Consider the following 21,663-nt stretch of genomic DNA (forward strand, 5'->3'; position numbering starts at 1 on the left):
ATTCATGAGAAAAACAAATTAGATCATGGTCATATGATTGTATTTAGCAATATCACCGGATATGTCCAGAAGAAATATTGGCACCGTCAAAGGTCAAGCTGACCATCCAATAGAACATGTTATTTTAATGAAAGAGTGCCAGCAGTGATGTAAGCTGGGAGGTGTGTTTTGAAGTAAGAAGGAGTTTCATATTCTATAAAGGAATAAGTTAATCAAATATAGGGGGTCAATTGGCATTTGAGACCCTGGGCGTATGTCTGCTTCGTCCAGTATGGCTGTATCTATGTATTATACCTTTTTAATAAATTATAGAAATATTATATTTTGGAAACCTGCTCATCTCATTTATTATTTAAAGAGATGGAAAGAAAATAACTTATACTAGCTAGGGGCGATCGTCCTATGGCTATCATATACCACACATTACTCTCTTCATGACTGCCTTGACAAGGGGTATGACCATGACCTACACTCCTCTGCACTGGTGATTTATCAGATGTGTTCATTATAAATATATTTGTGCTCCGAAGTGTATCGAGGTAGCAAAGCAGTTAGTGAAGAGATGGTGGGGGTGGATGCTGATATGTAAAGTAACCTAGGACCTTATTGCTAAAAGTGTAGTAGTTAATTTAATGTGTTTCTGCAGAAACTTAGTAACTTAAGAAAATATTGTTGTTTAATGTTGCTAGAATGTGCTCTTCTCCAGTGTGGACTGACCACCCATAACTGGCAAAAGACATTTTAGTGTGTAACTGTATAAAGCTGTATGCAAAGTTAAGAGATGTGACTTGCAAAGTTAATGTGTTAAATGAAATGCTTTTGCATTATAGGCTGATACTTGGCAGAAAGCGTTGTGATGTTTTGTGATCTACTAGGTGGACTTATTTGGGGAAAAAAACAAGCTATAATATACGAGTAGAAATGTCGCTTTCTCATGATGAACGCATCCCTTAAATAAACAGAGACCTCTCAGTCGGGATGGAGTTTACTGTTTTTAAGGAGAGAAAGGGCGTGGTGATCCCCCGGGGCAAATAAGTAAGAGTGCCTATAGAGTTTTAAATCCTGATTGCATTAAAACTCTAAACAAGGGGGATGCAAGGAAAAATGTGGAATTTTAATTTTTAACCTAGACATTAAAATGTTGTTTAATTGTTAGTTGTTAATAAGTGACATGAGCAGTGAAAAAAAAAAATAAATTAAAAAATGCATACATTTTAAAGGAATAATTATACAGCCAGCGCAGCGTATAATCTTATCATGTTTCATCTCTCCCTGAAAGAAAAAAAAAAATAAGGAAACTGAATGGGTTGAGGTTTTTTTGATCAATGAATTTTTTTTTCATACATCTGTCTCGTACTTCTGTTATCCATACTGATACTCAGCTCTATTGCGGTAAATGCTAGACATTTAATTTCTTTATCATCTTGAGATGAAATAAGTTTGTTTTGTGAAGACAATAGGCTAAAGATAGTCTGATTTTGTTGTAGTGCCTGTTAAGACTTGTGTAATGATTATATGTGGTTTTAAAGCATAGATAAATGTCCAGTTGCAAGTGTAAGTTTATCTTGTAAGTATGCATTTCAGAGATTTTTTTTTATTTTTGTGTGATTTCAGTGTGTGTTCAGTGAAACATCTGGTTTTAATATGCGTAGTCCGTATGAGAAAAGTGATTTGTTTAATTTTCAGAACGACAGGGAGATAGAAAAATATATATATATATATATATTGTCAGAAAATATGTTGGTTTTATGAATCTGGAAGATGTACAGATTAAATTTAATGTTTAAAGAACTTTTATGTAGGTATTAAGTAAATAAATAGTATTTGTCAGTTTTATAGCGAGCAACTGCAAAAGACAGGATCACACCCAGATTGGAAGGGACTATGTTGATTGAATTGGCAGAAAAACATGAGATGAATATTTAAATAAGGTCTTTAATGTGTGCTAAATAGTGAAATAGTGATTTTGCAAATGAAATGTATGTTAAAATATTTTCAGAGCGATTGCATAATATTTTTGGCATGAAGTGTGAACCGAATCTCCGGTTACACATAGAACGCAATGTGTGTGTGTGTGCTGTTTTGAAGTAAAATAATTGTTATTTGAAATACGGCAAACAAAATCTGTGTTATGTTAGCTTTATCAGAAAATAGTTGCATTGAAAATGATAGTGGTTTGCTTTGAAAATGGCATCTGTGTAGTGATTTACATAGGTAGATTGAGAAATAATAGCTGCGTCAGGATTCCATTTGTTTTTTTTGAGGTTTCGCCATTTTGCAAAAATGTCTTTCCTCTGATCTCCCACGTCTTATGGAATGTGGTGGATCACTCATTTTTCATGCCAAGAGGAGGAGTTCAGTATATGGAAAATTTTCTGTGTTCTGAGTTTGTATCATCGAACGGACAAATGACTGGACCCCGCCCTGCATACCAATGCAGACATCAGTCATAGATTGTGCAGCGATGATTTTTAATGCTAATAAGAAGTATTCAGAATTTTATTTTTGCTGTTGCCAACAGGGTGGTTCAATCTTTATAAAGTTTTATAGACAGTTCTAATTATTTGTTATAATGTGTGCAGAATAATTTGCAATCTTTTGTACCCACAGAAAACCGGAATATGTGAATGATTTTCTGCAGTTAAGAAACTAAATAAGTATTGTGTTTTCTTTCAGAAGTATCCAAGAAGTAGAAAATTAATTTATCTATTAAAAAAATTAAATTGTTGGACACCTGGCCAGAGATATTTAGGTTTCCTAATGGGTGGTCCTGATATTTGAACACCCTCTACCTTAGAATAAGAAAAAGAAATAAAAGCAGTACATTTATTTCTTGATATTCTGTACCCAGTGAATACTAGGATTTTCAGCTGTATGCTATATAATACTGTTTTAGGATATTTAAAAGATAATTAGTGTACAATTAGATAAGAAGCAAAAGCATTAACTTCATGCTAAAGATTTATAGCTATAGCAGCTATTATTGTGGAACAGATACAGGATATTGTGTTGCAGCGTAAGTTACATTTGTTTGTCCCTCGTGTTGTCACACAACTCCTGAATAATGCGCAGACTAGACATGTTTCTGTAAGCAAGGTTTATACAATGGGAAATCAAAATTAAAATTAAATTAAATTGCATTAATTCTTCTAACATTACAGAATGCAAATGTCAGAATCTCAATTTTGCTACATCATTGCCTTAGAAACCTCACATGACAAGGAAGACAATGAGCATGATTGAATTAAGTAAATGTGTAAGATTTTCTGTATTACCAGACATTTCTGAGTCTGCACTGAAGAATCTAGATTAAAGTTTCTTTACTGATGAAAATGTTTTATAGATAAATGCATGAGAGCTCACTAGTGACAGTGACAGGATGTGCACATACCAAACAGACAGATAAAGTCTTACTAGAATATAAAAAAATAAAGTGGAAGTTACTCAATCAATTTATAGGGTATAGCAGGTGTTTGAAAAGGGAGGGGTTATCCTGAAAGGAACAAATACACAGAGAGATCTCCCAGTACACTATACTGGCTATAGCCAGCTACAGATATGCCAGAAAACAAACTAGCAGACTCAGCAACTCGAGAAAGGGCAGCCACATACCCAATTGATGATTTTTAATGATATCACATTTGAGAATTTACGACAATGTCAGTAAAAGGCTATATTGAATGAAATTAATACATGTTAATTGAAACAAAGGATGCAATTTGGGTAGATATAGAAAATAAACCAGTAGCATTAAAAATGTTGTTACTAGCTTTGCAGAAAGCGTTCATGGGTTAGTTAGTCTACATGGAAGCAGATAACAAGATTAAAATTGTTATATCTTGTTGAAATGCCCAGACATTCTATAGATGCTAAGACTAAATGTGAAATATGTATAATTTGTCTTAAGATTAATGAAGGAAAGATAGTACCTACTAAGGTCAAACAGTTGCCTAATATAACCGTTTCAGAGGTTACAAATTAGTGTATTGATTTTATTTAATTAAGAGAAAAAAGTTAAGAGGGTTACAGTATGTGTTAGTTGGTATTGATATGTGTTGGTGGGATGAGGCCTAGTTAACTGCCTCAAACATAGTACAACTTATTGCTAAGAAGATTTTGCCAGAATTTGTATGTAGATGTGCTTCACCCAAAGAGTGGACTCATTTCAGAGAAAAAGTGTTTCAAAGAACGTGTATAATGATGGAAATATATTAAAAATGTATAAACTATATCATTCTCAAGCTTCAGAGAAAGTTGAAATAATAAATGGAGTTATTAAATAATAATTAAGCTTACTAAAGAAACAGGAATGGCACTTCTTTAGTTTATTATGGTATTAGAATCACTTCTAAACCTCTTCTCAATATCTTTCCATATGAACTGTTATTGGAATTCAGCCAAGATACGTTATTAATCCACAGACTTCAAGCTGCATTTAACTGTGCAATATGTCATACAGTTGTCTGAACAGTTGCAAAAGCTTCAGAAGGTCCAGAAGAACACTTGAACAAAGACATTCAACCAGAAGCAGCTCTTGGGCCTGCAAACAGAAGAGACAACCTAAAGACTATGTTATGGTAAGAAATCTCTTACACTCTGGTTCCCTTACAGATTGATGGGATGGTCCTACTAAAGACAAGTTCTATAACGACTGATACTGCTGTAAAAGAAAGACATTTGGATCCATAGTTCCCATTGCAAACAGGTCAAAGATCCAAGCTTAAAGGAACCAAAGGACTCAGAACTGAATACAGATAAAGAGACTGAGTTATGTTTTAAAAGAACTCTTCAATTAAGATGGAAGTGATGATGTATAATCAGCTACAAGGTTATTGACTTATGACGCAAATAAAATTCAACCTTGTTGCCTGTCTTATAGGAACAACGATATTTGAAGCCTCAACATGTTATTTATATATTTTGTAAAGGAATTGAGGAGAGGTTGGTAAGGTGATAGCCCATCTGATATATTAGATGAGGGTGATTTTAATAAGACCATTTCTGCTTCTTTTCTAAACAGGAAAACCAGAAAATTCAGAAATTGTAAAGGATTACCACTAATTCCAAAATGTATTTGTGAGTATTGTGGTACTCCACCAAAACAAAGGTGGTTAATATGGTGGTCTGATAATAATGAATATTGCTAGAGAAAATATCCAGTTGACTGATAGCATGTTATGCTAAGTGAAATGTTAGTAGGTAAAAATTGTTGGGCATGTACTAAAACTCCTTTATTGAGTAAAAATATGTCAATGTTACCATTTCCAGTACCTTATGAAGAATGACACACATTAGTCCTAATATAATATGTCAAGAACAAAAGTGAGATCTTAGTGATTATGTTTGAATTGTTGCAAATGTATTTAACTTGACTAAATCTCCGGTTATAGTTTTAGCACCTAACTAAAAAAACATTTTTTTTATGTTTAATAAAGCAATAAATAAGGTTAAAGTTATAATATCTCAGATAAAAGACAGCATCAGGTATATACATTGCTGGTGTAAAACAATAAGTATTTTAAATTTGTAAGAATTAGCATGAATAAGTGTAACACAGTGGTTACAGTGCCCAAACCATATGGGCCCGAGTGTAAAGAACCGTGTACGTTTGATGTAGACAGAGATTTAGAAATTACATAAAATGAGAAAGCTAAACTAAAGACAGAACTTCAAACAGATGTAACTAAGTTTGAAAGGTATAACACCGAAGCACTAAAGAGTAAAATATATACACAATGCACTTTGTATTAGTATAATTAACTTTTTAAGCATACACTACCAGAACCAGACTCAGGCGAAGAGAAAACGATACTAGATAAAAAATGTCACGTGGGTATGATAATCTCAACCATGGTGTTAGAATATTGTGGTTCATTTCTTTTACCCGGAAACATTTATTATATAAACATATATTGAAAATATGCATTTAAAAGGTTATTAATTAATTATGAATTATGCTGTTTAAGAAGAGTAGTTCCTCAAATTTATACAGTTTTGAACGATGAGTTGAAAGAGATATTATTGATAAAAATATGTTCTACTCATTAATAAGTCAGTAAGACATAAAATGGGAATAAATATTGATAAAATGTTTACTTATGGAAATTATGAAATTATGGATTTATGAAATTGAACGTTTGTCAGAAATTTATAATGATAATTTTCATTATGTTGGACTTGAATTACAGGTATTTAAATCTGAACTTTTACAACATTGAGTAGTTTTGAACTATTTAATGGCTCAAACAGGAGGATAAAGTTTACTCCTTGAGACTGAACTTGGAGTCCATTGTTTATTATCTAATCAACTACACTTCTGATCCAGAAGCTATAATTACACGTTATATAAACAATGCCCATAATATGAAGAAGGATTTTGATGACAAAATTATTATAAAGACTTCTAAAATGATTCATCATGGACATGGTTATAGCCAAGCTTATGGTTCTTTGGACTTGAAAAGTGGCCATCAAACCAAATGTATATTTACATGAAATTTATTGTAATAATAATTATGACAATATTGTTTCTGTATACTTGTTTAAAGTGTGGTTTGTATTGTATACAAATATTTGAGAAAGTCAAACCAATCCGAGAACATCAGTGCTGACAGAAATATATACTCCCATTCGATTAAGTATTGTCACATGAAAAAGTACCTTTTTTGTGTATACAAAAGGGTGGAAAACTGTCAAAGTAATAATTAACAAAAACCCTATATTACCAATTAGCTCAATAGAATGAACCAATAAAATTTAATTTGTTTCTGTGCTTGTAAGAGAACGGAGAAAAACACATATTGCATAACAAGAGACACGTTAGTAATTTTCCATTACTGCACAATTCATGAGAAAAACAGATTAGATCATGGTTATATGATTGTATTTAGCAATATCACCGGATATGTCAAAAATAAATATTGGCACCGTTAAAGGTCAAGCTGACCATCCAATAGAACATGTTATTTTAATGAAAGAGTGCCAGCAGTGATGTAAGCTGGGAAGGTGTGTTTTGAAGTAAGAAGGAGTTTCATATTCTAAAAAAGAATAAGTTAATCAAATATAGGGGGTCAATTGGCATTTGAGACCATGGACGTATGTCTGCTTCGTTCAGTATGACTGTATCTATGTATTATACCTTTTTAAAAAATTATAGAAATATTATATTTTGGAAACCTGCTCATCTCATTTATTATTTAAAAAGACGGAAAGAAAATAACCTATACAGTGTGCTCGGGCAAGATCTGTTGTAGCTTCTCTACACAGAAATCTAATCTACCCAAGCGTAGGTCTAAAGGGAGTTGCTTGATGTCCTGGCTCAGTGGTAGAATTCCATTTTGCCTCACTTGGTCCCATGGTATACTCCACATTACAGATTCCTTGTTGTTATTGCATGCTCCCTGTTACCACTGTTCTGTTATGATTTTTAGAGGAACTGAACTGACACATAGGATGTGTGCTTACTATGATGTGTTACAGAGATTACACTATGTGTTTATAATAATTGGAGCCTTGAGTGTCCCTTGAGAGGTAGTTTGAGGGGTTCTAAAATGAATAGTAATTTAATAAATCATAACAGTGTAAGGAACAAGGAGAGAGCAACTTGCTCACTGTGCATCACTGAATTCAAAATTTTAAGGAAATCTCAAAAATATCACAACCACAGTTAGTGGCCCTTTCTGTCAAAGAGAAACTTGGTGATGAGTGAAACTTAAGCTTTTGAAGCAGCATCCTGTCTTCTTCTAGATTTCTGATGTAATATTGTCTTCCAATTTCTACCAAAAGTCTAAGAGGAAATCTCCATCCATATTTCTAATAATCTCAATGTCGTAGAGCAGCGGTTCCCAAAGTGTGCACTGGGGCTCTCAGGGGTGCCATGGCACTGTCACGGGAGTGTTGTGACCATGATAAAAAAAGATATATATATAACTTACCAATCTGGCGGCGCCCGGAAAACAGCATCCTCCTCCCTCTTCGCTTCTCACTGAATGTTGGGCGTGACGTCATCCCGTCCGACATATTCAATGAGGAGTTGCAGGAGAGAGGAGGATGCTGGGTCCCGGGTGCCACCAGATTAGTAAGAAGACAGAAGAAATAGAAGAAGGAAGGCCAAGTATGGCAAGTAAAGAAACGGAAGGGAAATGGTGATAGGAAACAGCAATGGAGGGGGCAGAGTGAGGATGAACAGGCACAGAGTGTGAGGATGAAGGGGGACACATGGTGATGATTTTTGTACATTTTATTTTGTTTTATCTTATTCCATTTAATATTAGCTGTAAATTATTCTTTGACATAAATATAATGATTTAGCAAGATATAGCTTCTCTACAGAGGGACTTAAATAAAATGGAAGATTGGGCAGCCAAATGGAATATGAGGTTTAACATAGATAAAAGTAAGGTTATGCATTTATAGATCAAAAACAAGAATGCAATCTATAAACTAAATGGAATTAATTTAGGAGAATCTAAAATGGAAAAGGATTTGGGAGTGCTCGTATATAGTAGACTTAGCAATAATGCTCAATGTCAAGCAGCAGCTGCAAGGGCAATTAAAGTATTGGCATGCATAAAAAGGGGTATAGATGCAAGGGAAGACAGTGTAATTTTGCCACTGTATAAATCGTTGGTAAAACCTCATCTCGAATATGCAGTACAGTTCTAGGCACCACTCTATAAAAAAGATTATTTGTAACTAGAAAAGTTTCAGAGAAGGGCAACAAAATTGATAAAGTATATGGAGTCATGAAGTTATGAGGGAAGGTTAGCCAGTGTACGCATGTTTACTTTAGAAAAGAGGCGTCTAAGAGTAGATATGATTACTATGTACAAATACATTAAGGGTCAATACAGAGAACTTTCATGGGAACTTTTTACCCCAAGGATTATACACAGGACACGCGGTTACCCCTTAAGGTAAGAAGAGAGGAAATTTCATAACCAGCAAAGGAAGGGGTTCTTTACAGTAAGGGCAGTCAAGATATGGAATTCACTGCCAGGGAAGGTTGTGATGGCAGATTCAATAGATATGTTTAAGAAAGGGTTAGACAAATATTTTGCGGAAATATGTATCCAGGGATAAGAACGTTAATTAAAATGAAGGATAGAAGTGGATATAGGGTAAAAATAGGACTGCAATACTGGCTCTGGGGGGATTTTCACAATTGAAACAGATTGGTGGTTGCTAACTCTGGATCAATTTCAAGTATAAGTGCAGGATCGCAGGAGATCCAAAATAGGTTGAACTTGATGGACTGGTGTCTTTTTTTCAACCTCATCAACTATGTTACTAAGTGTCACAAACTTACTTGCTTTCTGCTGCTGATTTCCTGTCTCTGTGTACAGCAGCACTTCCTGGTTTGGGTGATCACATGATCGTGGCTATGAGGCGGCTTTTACTATCCACAGACTATATTAAGCTCACCTGGACACTGCAGCCTTGTCAGAACAACAAGTTCACTTCCTGCTCCTGGCTCCTGTGCTTCATGGATTGCTGTGTCTTCCAGTCTCCTGTATCTTCCTGTGTGCTGATCTCTGCCTGTTAGACTATCCTGGCTCTCCAACTCCTGTGTACCGACCCGGCTTGCTGACCATCCCTCTGTTCTTGTGACTCGTGTACCGACCCCGGCTTGTTTGACTCCGAGTTGCCTCCTGATTCTGCCTGACTCCATTCCTGGGCACTGAACCGGCTTGTCTGACTCCGCATCTTCCACTCCACTCCGCTGCACTACATCTTGGGGCGAACCTGAGGAACGCGACCTGTGACTCCTGGCAGCGAAGCCCACCCCGCCTTACGGCAGTTCTTGGTGAACACCGGGGAGATCGTTAGACTCCGCACCTCAGGTAAGCAAGGGCTAATCAAGATTAATAGTAGTAGAATCCAGTATCTGTTACACTATGTTGCTATGTTCCAGTCATTTCCAGTATATTTTCTAATGATTCCTTCACAATTGTCCCATTTTCACCAGCTTTTGCCAAAGTCTGCAGAGAGCTGTCTTAATGAAGAATTTTGTAACTTTGTCATTGTTGCATTTGCTTTCTCCTATTCAAATAAAAAATAACTAAACTGTATAGTGTTTATATCTCCCTTTAATTGCACCCAAACCTCCTTGTCTTGTTCATACTTACTATTACTGTAATTGAATAAGTGTATAACCACACAAACACCATGTAAATTTGGCAAAAGATCACAGTTTTTATTTAAACAAAAAAGTTGCAGAAGAGAGCAATGTGAGTAAGCTAACAACTAGAAGCAAAACCAAACAGTGGAAGGACAAATTACCTTTACACCACTGGTCCCATCATATAATCCTTTATGATTGACCAGTGATAAATCTGGAGTAAGAGTGACTACACCCATTCTTAATGATTACCTCTGCTGCAAGCCTCTGTTAGTCCCCTTTACAGTGGGGTTCGACAAAGCTTCCCCTGGGGTACTAATTCTTCAGTTCTTCCTCCCCATAAATATATGAGTCACCTCATTTGATTCAGAAGGGCAGCATTACAGCACAGATATAGGTCATTCCAAGGACAATGCCATCCTGACTTGCACCATTTAACATTATGCTATCTCTTCATCTTTTAAATGTCTACTAAGGAGCTGATCATAGTTGAGGTACTGTGTCCACTGTCGTCTAATGAAGGATTTTGTAAATATGCCATTGGTGCATTTGTTTTCTCCCATTCAATTTTCAAAAATAATAAACCAATCTACACGGTTCTCTAACTCCATTCTATAATGTAAATCATCAGCCATCATATCTCCATCTACACATGTATTCTTTGCCAGTGCTAAATTCCGTTGTCTTAATTTCTCAGAAAGTGGACTTTCCTTTCAATTGTGGTGTTACCAAGGAGATATGTGGAGTGAAGATCGGCTGAAGGAGGCATCACTTATTTTGTCCCGCTTTCTGGACTTTAAATGTTGTGAGGTCTGGTTATACACACTATGCAGGAAAACCAACTATTGGCCTATCTGAACTGTCTGTTTTACATATTTCTTACATGTCACTAATAGAACATATAAATATTATTTATATACATTCCATATTTATACACATGGGTCTTGCTGACCACCTTCACTGCAAGTCTTTGGCAGTCCCCTTTATAGAACTGTTTTACAATAACCACACAACTCTATTGGTTTCTATGTCCCTCTTTCACGCTGAATGCTATCTACAGAGCAGAGGACTGCAGTTAAACTCCTCCCTACACACTGTCTGTCCTAAGATGGCACCTGAGAAAGTGAGAGAGGGTTAGAGCTGCAGAAGATATCAAGCCAAAACTTGCGAGACTTTTGCAAAACAAAAATTCCGGAAATTATTTTTTGCCTCATTTTGTATTTAAAAATTGGTAGCAAAACCAGTCACTTGGAAACAAAGTTCAACAACCAAAATGTCTACTGTTGTGGGGGCCCAAACAAATCAAGCACTTCAGCCACAAAAGTGACAGTAACTGTCACTGAAGTGCTTGGTTTGTTAAACTATGTGCATGTCCTTTTTAACATATGAGTGGCTGAGTGGGCCCAAGGACGACTCCATCTTGCATGATTTTACATTATGGCCTTGGTTTATCATCAGCTATTAAATGTCTACTGGTGCTCCTGCCTGTAGTTAAGGTACTATGTCCATGCTACCAAATCCCATCTCAATTCCATTTCTACCGAACAGTATTTCCTCAGCTGTACTAGGAGGTTAAAGAAAGTCATTAATTCCCTGGAAAACGCCCTTGTATTAATTGTTGACTTAAGTACAGATATGTGGACAATAAAAATGTATATATATTGTCTTTCTTTCCAACTGACATAAAGCTTCACAGATACAAACGGCTCCTTGTGAGCAAGCTGTCAGCTTAAGTCACACATGACACATCTCCTGGTTCAAGTTTTTCTAAAAGTAGTAGTGCCAGAGAAAAGCTTCCCTTTTCTAAAAAGCAGAAAGCGGTTTATTGTTACATTCAATTGAGGTTTTACAATCCTGTGAATTAGCTGGTGCAATCTGCATTTGTGAGCCATGATCTGTTCTTTGACAATTTTTATTTAGGTCTTCCTTGATTCCCATGTTTGGATCAATGCATTTCTCCAACTAAACTGTCTACACACTGATTAAGAGAGTTTATAACAGTAATTGCCATATCAGGACAGATCCTCATGCCACTTTGCTTTCTATCTCGTTTTAATGAAGTTTTTTTAAAAAATCTGCCATTGTTGCATTTGCTTTCTCCAATTAAATTCCAAAATGATTTAACCAGTTTATATCGTTCTCTAAATCCATCACATAGTGTAAATAGTTAGCCATCATGGGCCTGATGCATTAAGGAAAGTTAAGCAAAAGTAAGCAAGTAAGGCAAAAGCATGTTGCATTGGAGGGAGAGGTAAATTTAAAATGTGATGGCAGATTTATAGTTGGGGTAGAGCATGTCCTAGATCAACTTTGAATTTCAGTGTAAAAAAAAGCTATTAAGTATTTGTGTGCTGCATGAAAAAATAGCCAGTATTTTCCTTATGTGCAAAATAATAAATTAATTTGCACCCCTTGCATTGTAACATGCTGTTGTCCTGAAAACTTGAGTAAGAAAACTTACTAATTTGTTTGTTTAACTTTTACTCAGGCCCCATATCTCCATCTATATATGTATTCTGGATGTTAAACAAAAAGTAATTTAGTCCCTTAAAATGCCACTGTACAGTCTGTCCACTTAACTAGTGATATGTGCACAAGCGGTACTGATCAAACAAAACACTAAATTGTGTATCTTTTGTGGAATGAAATTTGATTAATCTAGACATCTGTGATGAGGGTGATGACATTGTCAATATTGAGAAAGATGACTACTGTTAGCCAAATGCCCATGAGTAATTTGTGAACATCCTTACAACAAAAATCAGCAATTAAATGTTCACTTTTGTAGGGGCCCAAGCAAATCAAGCACTTCAGCCACAGAAGTGGAAATACCTTTCTCTGAAGTGCTTGGTTTGTTAAACTATGTGCATGTCCTTTTCAGAGTAGGGGTGGGTGGGTGATCAAAGGACAATTCCATATTGCACCATTTTATATTGGTTTATCATAATCTGTTAAATGTCTACTGTATCCTCTGTCCATCTAATGACTTCTGCTTCTTACTCTAGCTTGACTGTCAATGATGGATAGCCCTCTAATGTTCTTAATATAGTGTGTGTGTGTGGTCTTTAAATACTTTTATTCTGAGTTCAGCCTAGCTTTGTCTATCTACTTGTCTAAATGTCTATTGATGCCGGTGTCCATCTAATGTCCTCAGCTTCTTACTGTGTTAGAACTCTGTCTTTATTTCTCAATTAGACTTGCAGGACCTCTGGACAGGGGTTAAGCCCTCATCATCTGATCTGGATCATGACCTGGCGGTAAATGTATGATACTCCGGTTTCTTCAACTCCCGCGAGTTCGGCGAGGTGACAGCTAAAATTTAAAGCGGCGCTGCCTTGTAAAGGCAAGTTTCCCTTTACAAGGCAGCGCCACTTTAAATTTTAACTGTCATCTCGCCGAACTCGTGGGAGTTTAAGAAACCGGAGTATCATACATTTACCCTCTGGTCTTTTTAAGACTGCCTTTCCCAACAGGCCAATGCCAGTTCATTTGTCCCTGCTGCTGGTCTCTCTCTGATACGCCTGTGATTTGTTCCTGATTATCTGACTTCTGTTTGTTCTAAAGTTTTGCATCCTTGCTTGTGACTCAGACCTCAGTTTCATTTGACCTTGCTCCTGTCTAGTCCCTTGTATTGTTTGTTGATCTACCAACTTCTGATCCGGGCTTGCCTGACCTTCCTCTTGTCTGTTCCTGGACCCAAAGTTAAACTGTTGTAGCTGATATCCAGCATCTCCATCTTTCCATTTAAACTAGCTATCCTGACAAACCTGCAGTTAACCTGTTGCACCTGATCTCCAGGTCCTCTGCTGATCCTGGTAACCCTACTATTCTGCGCCTACAGTCACCTATTGTATCCTGGCTTCCAGCACCTTCAGCTTCAATGTTAAACCTGGTGTCCTGATTTCTTATCTTCTGAGATTGTGCAGAGTTGCACAATATCTACTTCATTCAGCAGTTATCTGTTATTTATCCCATTGAACCTTGCATTTACTACCTGCTGTTTCTTTGGACTTATGCTAGCTGTCTAACAGTTATACCTGTGTCATCCATTGTAATACAGATATTCTGTTTTCAAGCGCTACTACACAGTCCATGATTTTCTCACTGGGAATCCGTAACATACAAACTAGCCCAAACAAATTAGATCCTGCGATTTGCACGCTCCCTGTTTTAGAACAGGGATTTCTAGTGTTTTGATTTATGAACTCAGTGTTTACTACTTCGTCTACAAATAACAATGGTGTCTACATTATTACATGAGTTGCTTAAACAGTTCTCTCCATCCTCCAGATACTTTTCTTTGTTATAAAGATATTAATTGTGCTGCACTTATTTTAATGCCTGTGTCCCTGCTACTGAGAAGTCCAAACTGGGAGGCCAACCATGTCCCTCTTTGTCTGAGGAGAAACGCACGCACAGAAGGGTTAATCATCTATGCCTTTTCTGTGACAGCCCAGCCCAGAGCATTTCCTTGTGCAGTACCCGCTGCGTTGACCCAAATCCCCTTTGTGTAACCCCAAATGTTCTCTAGATCCGGATAACAAATTCAGGTTGGGATTATTTTCTAAACCTTCTCCGGAGAGGGTGCTGTCCTTCCAGCTTTCTCCGAAGAGGGCACTGTCCCTCCAGACACAGATGTCTCATGGCATTATCCGGTCAGAGGTGCCTCATTGTGCTGTCCACTCCGAGTTATATGCCCTCTCCGGGCTGTTTGCCAAGTGTGCCCACTCCGGCCTTTCTGCCAATTGTGCCAATCCGGGCACCCAGAGAGATGTGCTCAGTTTGAATCTGAGCTATCTGCTCCATCCAAGCTTAATCCCTTCTGTCCTGCCATCCCAGGTGGGGATTCCTGTTCTGCCACCTCAAAGGGGGAATCCTCTCAGACTGCTAGTTTGCTTTCTGATCCAGAATTCCAAACATCTACTGTTGATGTTGGCACAATTCTATGCCATTATAAAGTATTGTATATCCTATTTTCTGACTGTCCCAGACTATTTCTATAACCAACAAAATCAAATCTTTCACGTTGTCAATTTTTACAGGATAAGCTCTGGAATGGACAGTCTCCTTTATTGAGATCAGGAATTCCATTTCTTCAGATTACTGATACAGTAAATAAAGAAGTGTTCTTATCAATAGCAGCTCAACCTGCAGTTCATCTGTGCCATCCTCTAAGCCACCTTTGAATAATGATACCGTACTAATGTATCCTGACATGTTTGTAAACATTTAATCATCAGGGGCCTACTACATTCACTTTACACTTTAGGATGGTTGATTTAACTAGCATGACCAGGCTGCGCTTTTGGCCTGTAAGACACACTTTGGATTCAATTTTTTTGTTTTTAAACTGGCTCCCAGTTTGCAGAAAGCACAACTGGTTTCCTGATCATTTCTTTGTGCAATGAAGAATATGGCTTTATCCTTGTAGTCCGTTATAGTGTAGTCATTATTCTTATACTTATTATTACACCACAAGGTTTCTGCAGCGCCGTACAGAATATAAACAGTTAACCATACTGGATAAAACAGAACAAGTAAAACCAAGACTCCAATAGTTCCAAGCATAGCTAGTACAGTGAAGTTGGAGGAGAAGTGGTATAGAGGAAAGAGGACCCTGCTTGTAACACACTAAAGGGAGGGAAAACAGACTGCAGGCACAAGTGGGAAGTCAGTGGAGGGGATCATGCTGAAGAGGAGCGTGTATGGAGAGAGGTGAGGAGATAAGCATGTATGGATGTATGGAAGATGGTTAGGTAGATGGCTGGTAGGCTATGAGAAAAAAGTGAGTTTTAAGTGCCCGTTTGAATGATCACAGATTAGGGGATAGTCAGATAGAGCATGGGACATCATTCCAGTGGAGAGGGGCAGCCTGGGAGAAATCTTGAATTCTGGCATTGAATTGCATTGCATTGCCTCTCCTCCTCAGAGTGGAGGAAAGGCAATGGTCATTGGCTGAATGCAGAGAACGGGAAGGAGTGTGAATGGAGAGGATGTTGGAGATTTAATGGGCAGTGGAGTGGGAGAGGGCCTTATAGGTGAGGATTTTGTAGAGGAAGGGGAGCCAGAGCCAATGTAGGGCAAGTCAGAGAGGGTAGGCAGAAGAGAAAAAGTTTGAAAGGAAGACAAGTCTCGTAGCCACATTGAGTATGGAGTGAAAGGAGGCAAGATGGGTGCAGGAGAGGTCGGAAATGAGAAGATTGCATTAATCAAGACAGGAAATGATTAATGCATGAATTAATCATCATCATCATCATCATTTATTTATATATCGCCACTAATTCCACAGCGCTGTACAGAGAACTCATTCTCATCAGTCCCTGCCCTATTGGAGGTTACAATCTAAATTACCTAATATGGACACATACTCACACACAGATACAGACAGACAGACAGAGACTAGGGTCAATTTTGATAGCAGCCAATTAACATACCAGTATGTTTTTGAAGTGTGGAAGGAAATCGGAGGACCCGGAGCACCTGGAGGAAACCCACGCAAACACAGGGAGAACATACAAACTCCACACAGATAAGGCCATGGTCGGGAATCAAACTCATGACCCCAGTGCTTTGAGGCAGAAGTGCTAACCACTAGGCCACTGTGCTGCCCATGAATTATGGTTTTGGTGGCATCCTGAGGTCGAAAGAGTCAGATGCGTGCAATGTTGGATAGTTGGAAACAAAAGGATTGAGCAAGAGTTTGAAAGTGAGAGGTAAAAGAGAGGGAGAAGTCAAAGATAACACCTAGGCAGCGGAGTTGGGGAAAACAAGAGATGGTGATGTAGTTAACAGTGATAGAGAGTTCAAGGTGGGGAGAAGATTTAGAAGGAGGAAAAGCAATGAGTCCGGTTTTTAATTTTTAATAAACACGCTGACCACTTTGATAGGATAGGAATAGCAGCCGCTGAATCTTTTACGTTTGTGTTATGTATTTTACATAATACAAAATATGACAATTAGGTACATGAAATAAATACCAATCTTATAACAAACTCCAAACGTCTACCTCTGCAGAACTGTAAAGTACTTCACATATACTACACATTTCCATTTGTTTTTTATTGAAAGCGTTATTCCAATCAGTATTATAGTTCATTTTTAAGTTGATAAATTTGCTCCATAACAATATACCATACATTTTATAACATTTACATTCCTTATAACCATTTGTGAGTATAATATTAATGTGTTTTATTCATCAGTGTTATCCGTTAGGAAAAAGTGGAAATTCCATTAATAACATTAGATTTCCATAAGAATGTATATAAAAAAATAACATAGCAATTTAGAGTGTAGATGTTAAATAATGACACTAATAAAACATAATAGAGGAATCCACATTAGGAGATATATGACTTCCAAATGAAGGAATTAATCATTGGTCTCAAACTGCATTTACAAAATGTTGAAATGAAAATTGCTACATCCTCATTTTGGCTGTATATATATATATATATATATTATAAAAGACAAAAAAGGTGATTAGGCATCTGTTAAAGGATTTCAGTTAATATTACGGGGCATTTTTTTCTCAACACAAAAGTTCTTTTCTGTTCATTTCAGGTCTCATCAGTATATTGTAGCATTTAGGGAAAAATATGCAGCCTAATATTCCAATACATGAAGCTAATATAGCAAAAACCTCTACAATGACCATATTTTTCCCCTTACTGCTCAGATAGGCTGGGATGGCGCAGATCCAAACACTGCAGAACACCAACATGCTGAAGGTGATGTATTTGGCCTCATTAAAAATTTCAGGTAATGTCCTCACCATGAAAGCCAGAAAAAAACTTACAGCTGACAGAAATCCCATATAACCCAACATGAAATAAAAGGCCAACACAGAACCTTCATTACACTGAATGATGATCTTCCCAGGATATGTGTTCATGTTAAACTCTTGAAATGGAGGAGAAACTGATAACCAAATTATACCATTCAGGACCTGGACAGATGAGCAGATCAACACTAGACAATTTGGTAGTTTGACTCCTATCCACTTTCTCCAGTAGCTTCCGGGGCTCGTGGCTTTAAAAGCGATGCAAACCATGATAGTCTTGGCAAGGATGGAAGACACAGCGACAGTAAATATGATTCCGAAGAAGATTTGTCGCAGCATGCAGGTTATATGTACTGGGCGACCAAGGAATAAAAATATACACAAAAAACTCAACTTAAGAGAGAGGAGGAGGATAAAGCTAAGGTTGCGATTATTAGCTCGGACAATTTGACTGTTCAAAAATGAAATAAATATTCCAGTTATGAAGACAGTTATAACAGAAAATAGTACAGCCATGACAGAAAAAACTGAAGCTATAGGATCTGTTTCATATGAAAAAAACTCTTGTACTTTGGCTATGCATTTGTCTTTTGCGTCATTAGGCCATTCATTATCAATGCATTTCACACAATTTTCATTATCTAGAAAACAAAAATGATGCAAAATATGTTAGTAGCAATGTTGTCCTCATTCTCTATCCTTATTTATTTATTTCTCTACTCTCCTCGGCAGAATCTCTAGATTTTTATTTGGCAGCTATTGTTTCTGGACATTTGTGAGTCTACATATGAGTAACCAATGTATTTTTTAGATTTATTTATGTAAGTGTGAAGATACCGGGTTTATCTGGCCCAATGCTATCCGCTGTACACTGGCTGGCCACCCACGGGTACCCTCCTTCCTAGGCCATGGAAGTCTACCCAGTACCTTCTAGGATTCGTATAGTCACTCAGGCAAATACAGTTAGAAAAGTACAACAGTACATTTATTGTAATAAAACAACACTAGATTACTATGTACACACAGTAACTAAATGCCAGGCAGGTTTACCACATCATCTGTCCCTTACCCCACTAGCTTAAGGAGTTAGTCATCTGGCTATCCAGACGTGAAGACCCATGGATCTCTCTCAGCTGCATATGTAGACTCTAGTAGTGAATGACAACTCAAAACCAGATCTTGCACCTTCCATTAATGAAATCCCAGAATGAACACCCCTCACCCTTAGAGTGGCTCCTTCTATCTAGGATCAAATTTTCACAGTATTTTCCCCTGCCTAGGCAAACCCCTGAGTCTATTCTTCTTAACCATTGGTCAGTGCTGGACTGGGGGGGGGTTGGAGTGGGGAGTGAAGATGAGCTGTCCTTCCGCAGAATCTCCCCTGCTAGATGGCCTGTCTGGAATAGTCTTCTGAGAACAATGGACACTAATTAGTTTAGCGCCGCCAGTATCTTTCAACCTTATCCCTACCCATAACCCCCTGGCTTCACTTTAAAGACAATGAATAACTACTTCACTGCCACGTCATCAATATGCAGTACACAATATAAATATTTACACTGAGCTACAATGTCCCCTTAACCACATGAAATTAGACAAAGCAGTTGTAGTCTGGTGAGCTGGGAAACAAAAGCAATGGCTACAAAAAGTACATGCTATAATCCACATTATGTGAGAAACAGAATGGTTACAGGTTATCACACTCGTTTCGTCACAGTAACATACACACAGTATATATATTGTGATAAGGACAACAAACATATGATCCTTGCACAGAGTTGCTGAACCAATTTGATGCACTGTATTCAGAATGGTACAGTCAGCATGAGATGCTGTTCCAGCAGTCAAACAAACATTTCCAGCTAACCTGCTTCTGGCTAAACAGTCAGTCGCCTCCCTAGTGACCGGCCTACTAGTTCAGCATCTGTCGCCCTGCCCACGACGCAAAATTAGATATTTATTGTTCCTCCCCAGGACTAACTACTAAACCAGAAATTAATCACACCCATGTGCTTCACCTGTGAACCTGTATTCTCTCTGCAGATTTGCATGTATATATATATATATATATATATATATGTATATGAGTTTGTATATATATTTTCTTCATTAAGCAAATGAGTGAAGTTCAGTTCTTCATAAGGCAAGTTTATTTTGTTGAGGTGGTGTGCAAAATATCCTTTCTGCTCTGTTCCACTTTCCGTGACAACCAGATTGCCAAAACATATAGGGCCTGATTCATTGAGAAATGGATCTGCCGATTTGTCCATGAACACAGCCCTGCCCGCTGCATCTGTGAATGCAAAGGACACTAACTTAAGCCTACGGTTTTGGGTAGTGAATGGGACTGGGAACGGTCATTTTGCCATAGTCAATGTACAGCAGGGGTGTGCTAAACTCAACTCAACCACATCCAAATCAAGCTTTGAGAGTCTCAAAGTTACTTGTTTTTCTGCCATAACTCTTGCTCCAGCTATAGGGCTAGTCTAAGTTCGGATCAGTAGTGATGACACTCTTGTATGTATGTTAGAACATGTGTTTGCAATCAGGAGCAACTATAAAAATGATTTTTTTTTTATGTTCTGTAGATATTAATAGCATCCTAATAAATGTATTTAATGGAGAAACAGGTGACATTAATTCAAAAATTAACCCCTCACGTGACCCTAAGAAAAATGTTGTTGCCCCCACAACCCATCAATGACATATTTCCTTTTCTTTGGCATTTCATCATCATCATCATCACCGTTTATTTATATAGTGCCACTGATTCTGCAGCGCTGTACACACATTCACATCAGTCCCACACTTATACACACAGACAGAGAAAAAGAGACTAGGGTCAATTTTGATATCAGCCAATTAAACTACTAGTATGTTTTTGGCCTGTGGGAGGAAACCGGAGCACCTGGATGAAACCCACACAAACACGGGGAGAGCATATAAGCTCCACACAGATAAGGTCATGGTTGGGAATTGAACTCATGACCCCAGCGCTGTGAGGCAGATGTGTTAACCACTTAGCCACCATGCTGCCCAATCCTGGCATATTTCTGCTATGCCTCTCTATTTACAGTAATTACACTGTGCAAGCACCTAACACTGTTTATGACAAGAGAGGCCATAAACCAAACACAGGTAAAATCATGTGTATGTGTGAAAGTCGTGCATTTATTCATTTGGGGTTACGTCCACTGCTTACCAGCCAATAAAATCCACAGGGAGGGTCCCAGATTTTCCTGTATAAATTCCCCTCAGTGTATGTCGCTCTCAATTTTCTGCACTGAATAGGAATCAGACCTAGGAGTTTTTCAGGCTTAGGGGTATATTTACTAAACTGCGGGTTTGAAAAAGTGGAGATGTTGCCTATAGCAACCAATCAGTTTGTAGATTTAATTTATTTAGTGAATTCTACAAAATGACAGCTAGAATCTGATTGCTTGCTATTGGCAACATCTCCACATTAGTATCTTGCTGATCCTTACAGTCTCATTCCTCATTTTACTATCCCTTTGTGATATTTCTTTTATTTCTGACATTCTCCAGCCCCTGTCTCTCTTCTTCTTTTGTTATTTTTTCTCCTCTTCTCTGTTCCCTGCAGCGCTCCCCAGCTCATTCAACACCGAAAACACTCATCAATTCCCTGTCACATTCACCTTTTCCACCCTTCATTCCCATGTCTCACCCCAGGATTAATGTGCCCCCCTCACCAGATTTTCAGATGACTTCCCTTCACCACAAGGCAGCCGTTTTCCTGCCC

At 37.6% G+C, this 21,663-nt stretch overlaps 1 protein-coding gene across 1 annotated transcript in view; it reads right to left on the reverse strand.

Moving 5' to 3' along the window:
• Nucleotides 1-17,651: 17,651 nt before the first annotated feature.
• Nucleotides 17,652-21,663, reverse strand: part of LOC142142292 (vomeronasal type-2 receptor 26-like) — a 70,465-nt gene continuing 66,453 nt past the window's right edge. The window contains exon 6 of the mRNA XM_075203972.1: nucleotides 17,652-18,544. Coding sequence (XP_075060073.1) covers nucleotides 17,652-18,544 — 893 coding nt within the window. The remainder of the gene's footprint in view (nucleotides 18,545-21,663) is intronic.

This window comes from Mixophyes fleayi, chromosome 1 (genome assembly GCF_038048845.1).
Source record: "Mixophyes fleayi isolate aMixFle1 chromosome 1, aMixFle1.hap1, whole genome shotgun sequence".
Classification (NCBI taxonomy): domain Eukaryota; kingdom Metazoa; phylum Chordata; class Amphibia; order Anura; family Limnodynastidae; genus Mixophyes; species Mixophyes fleayi.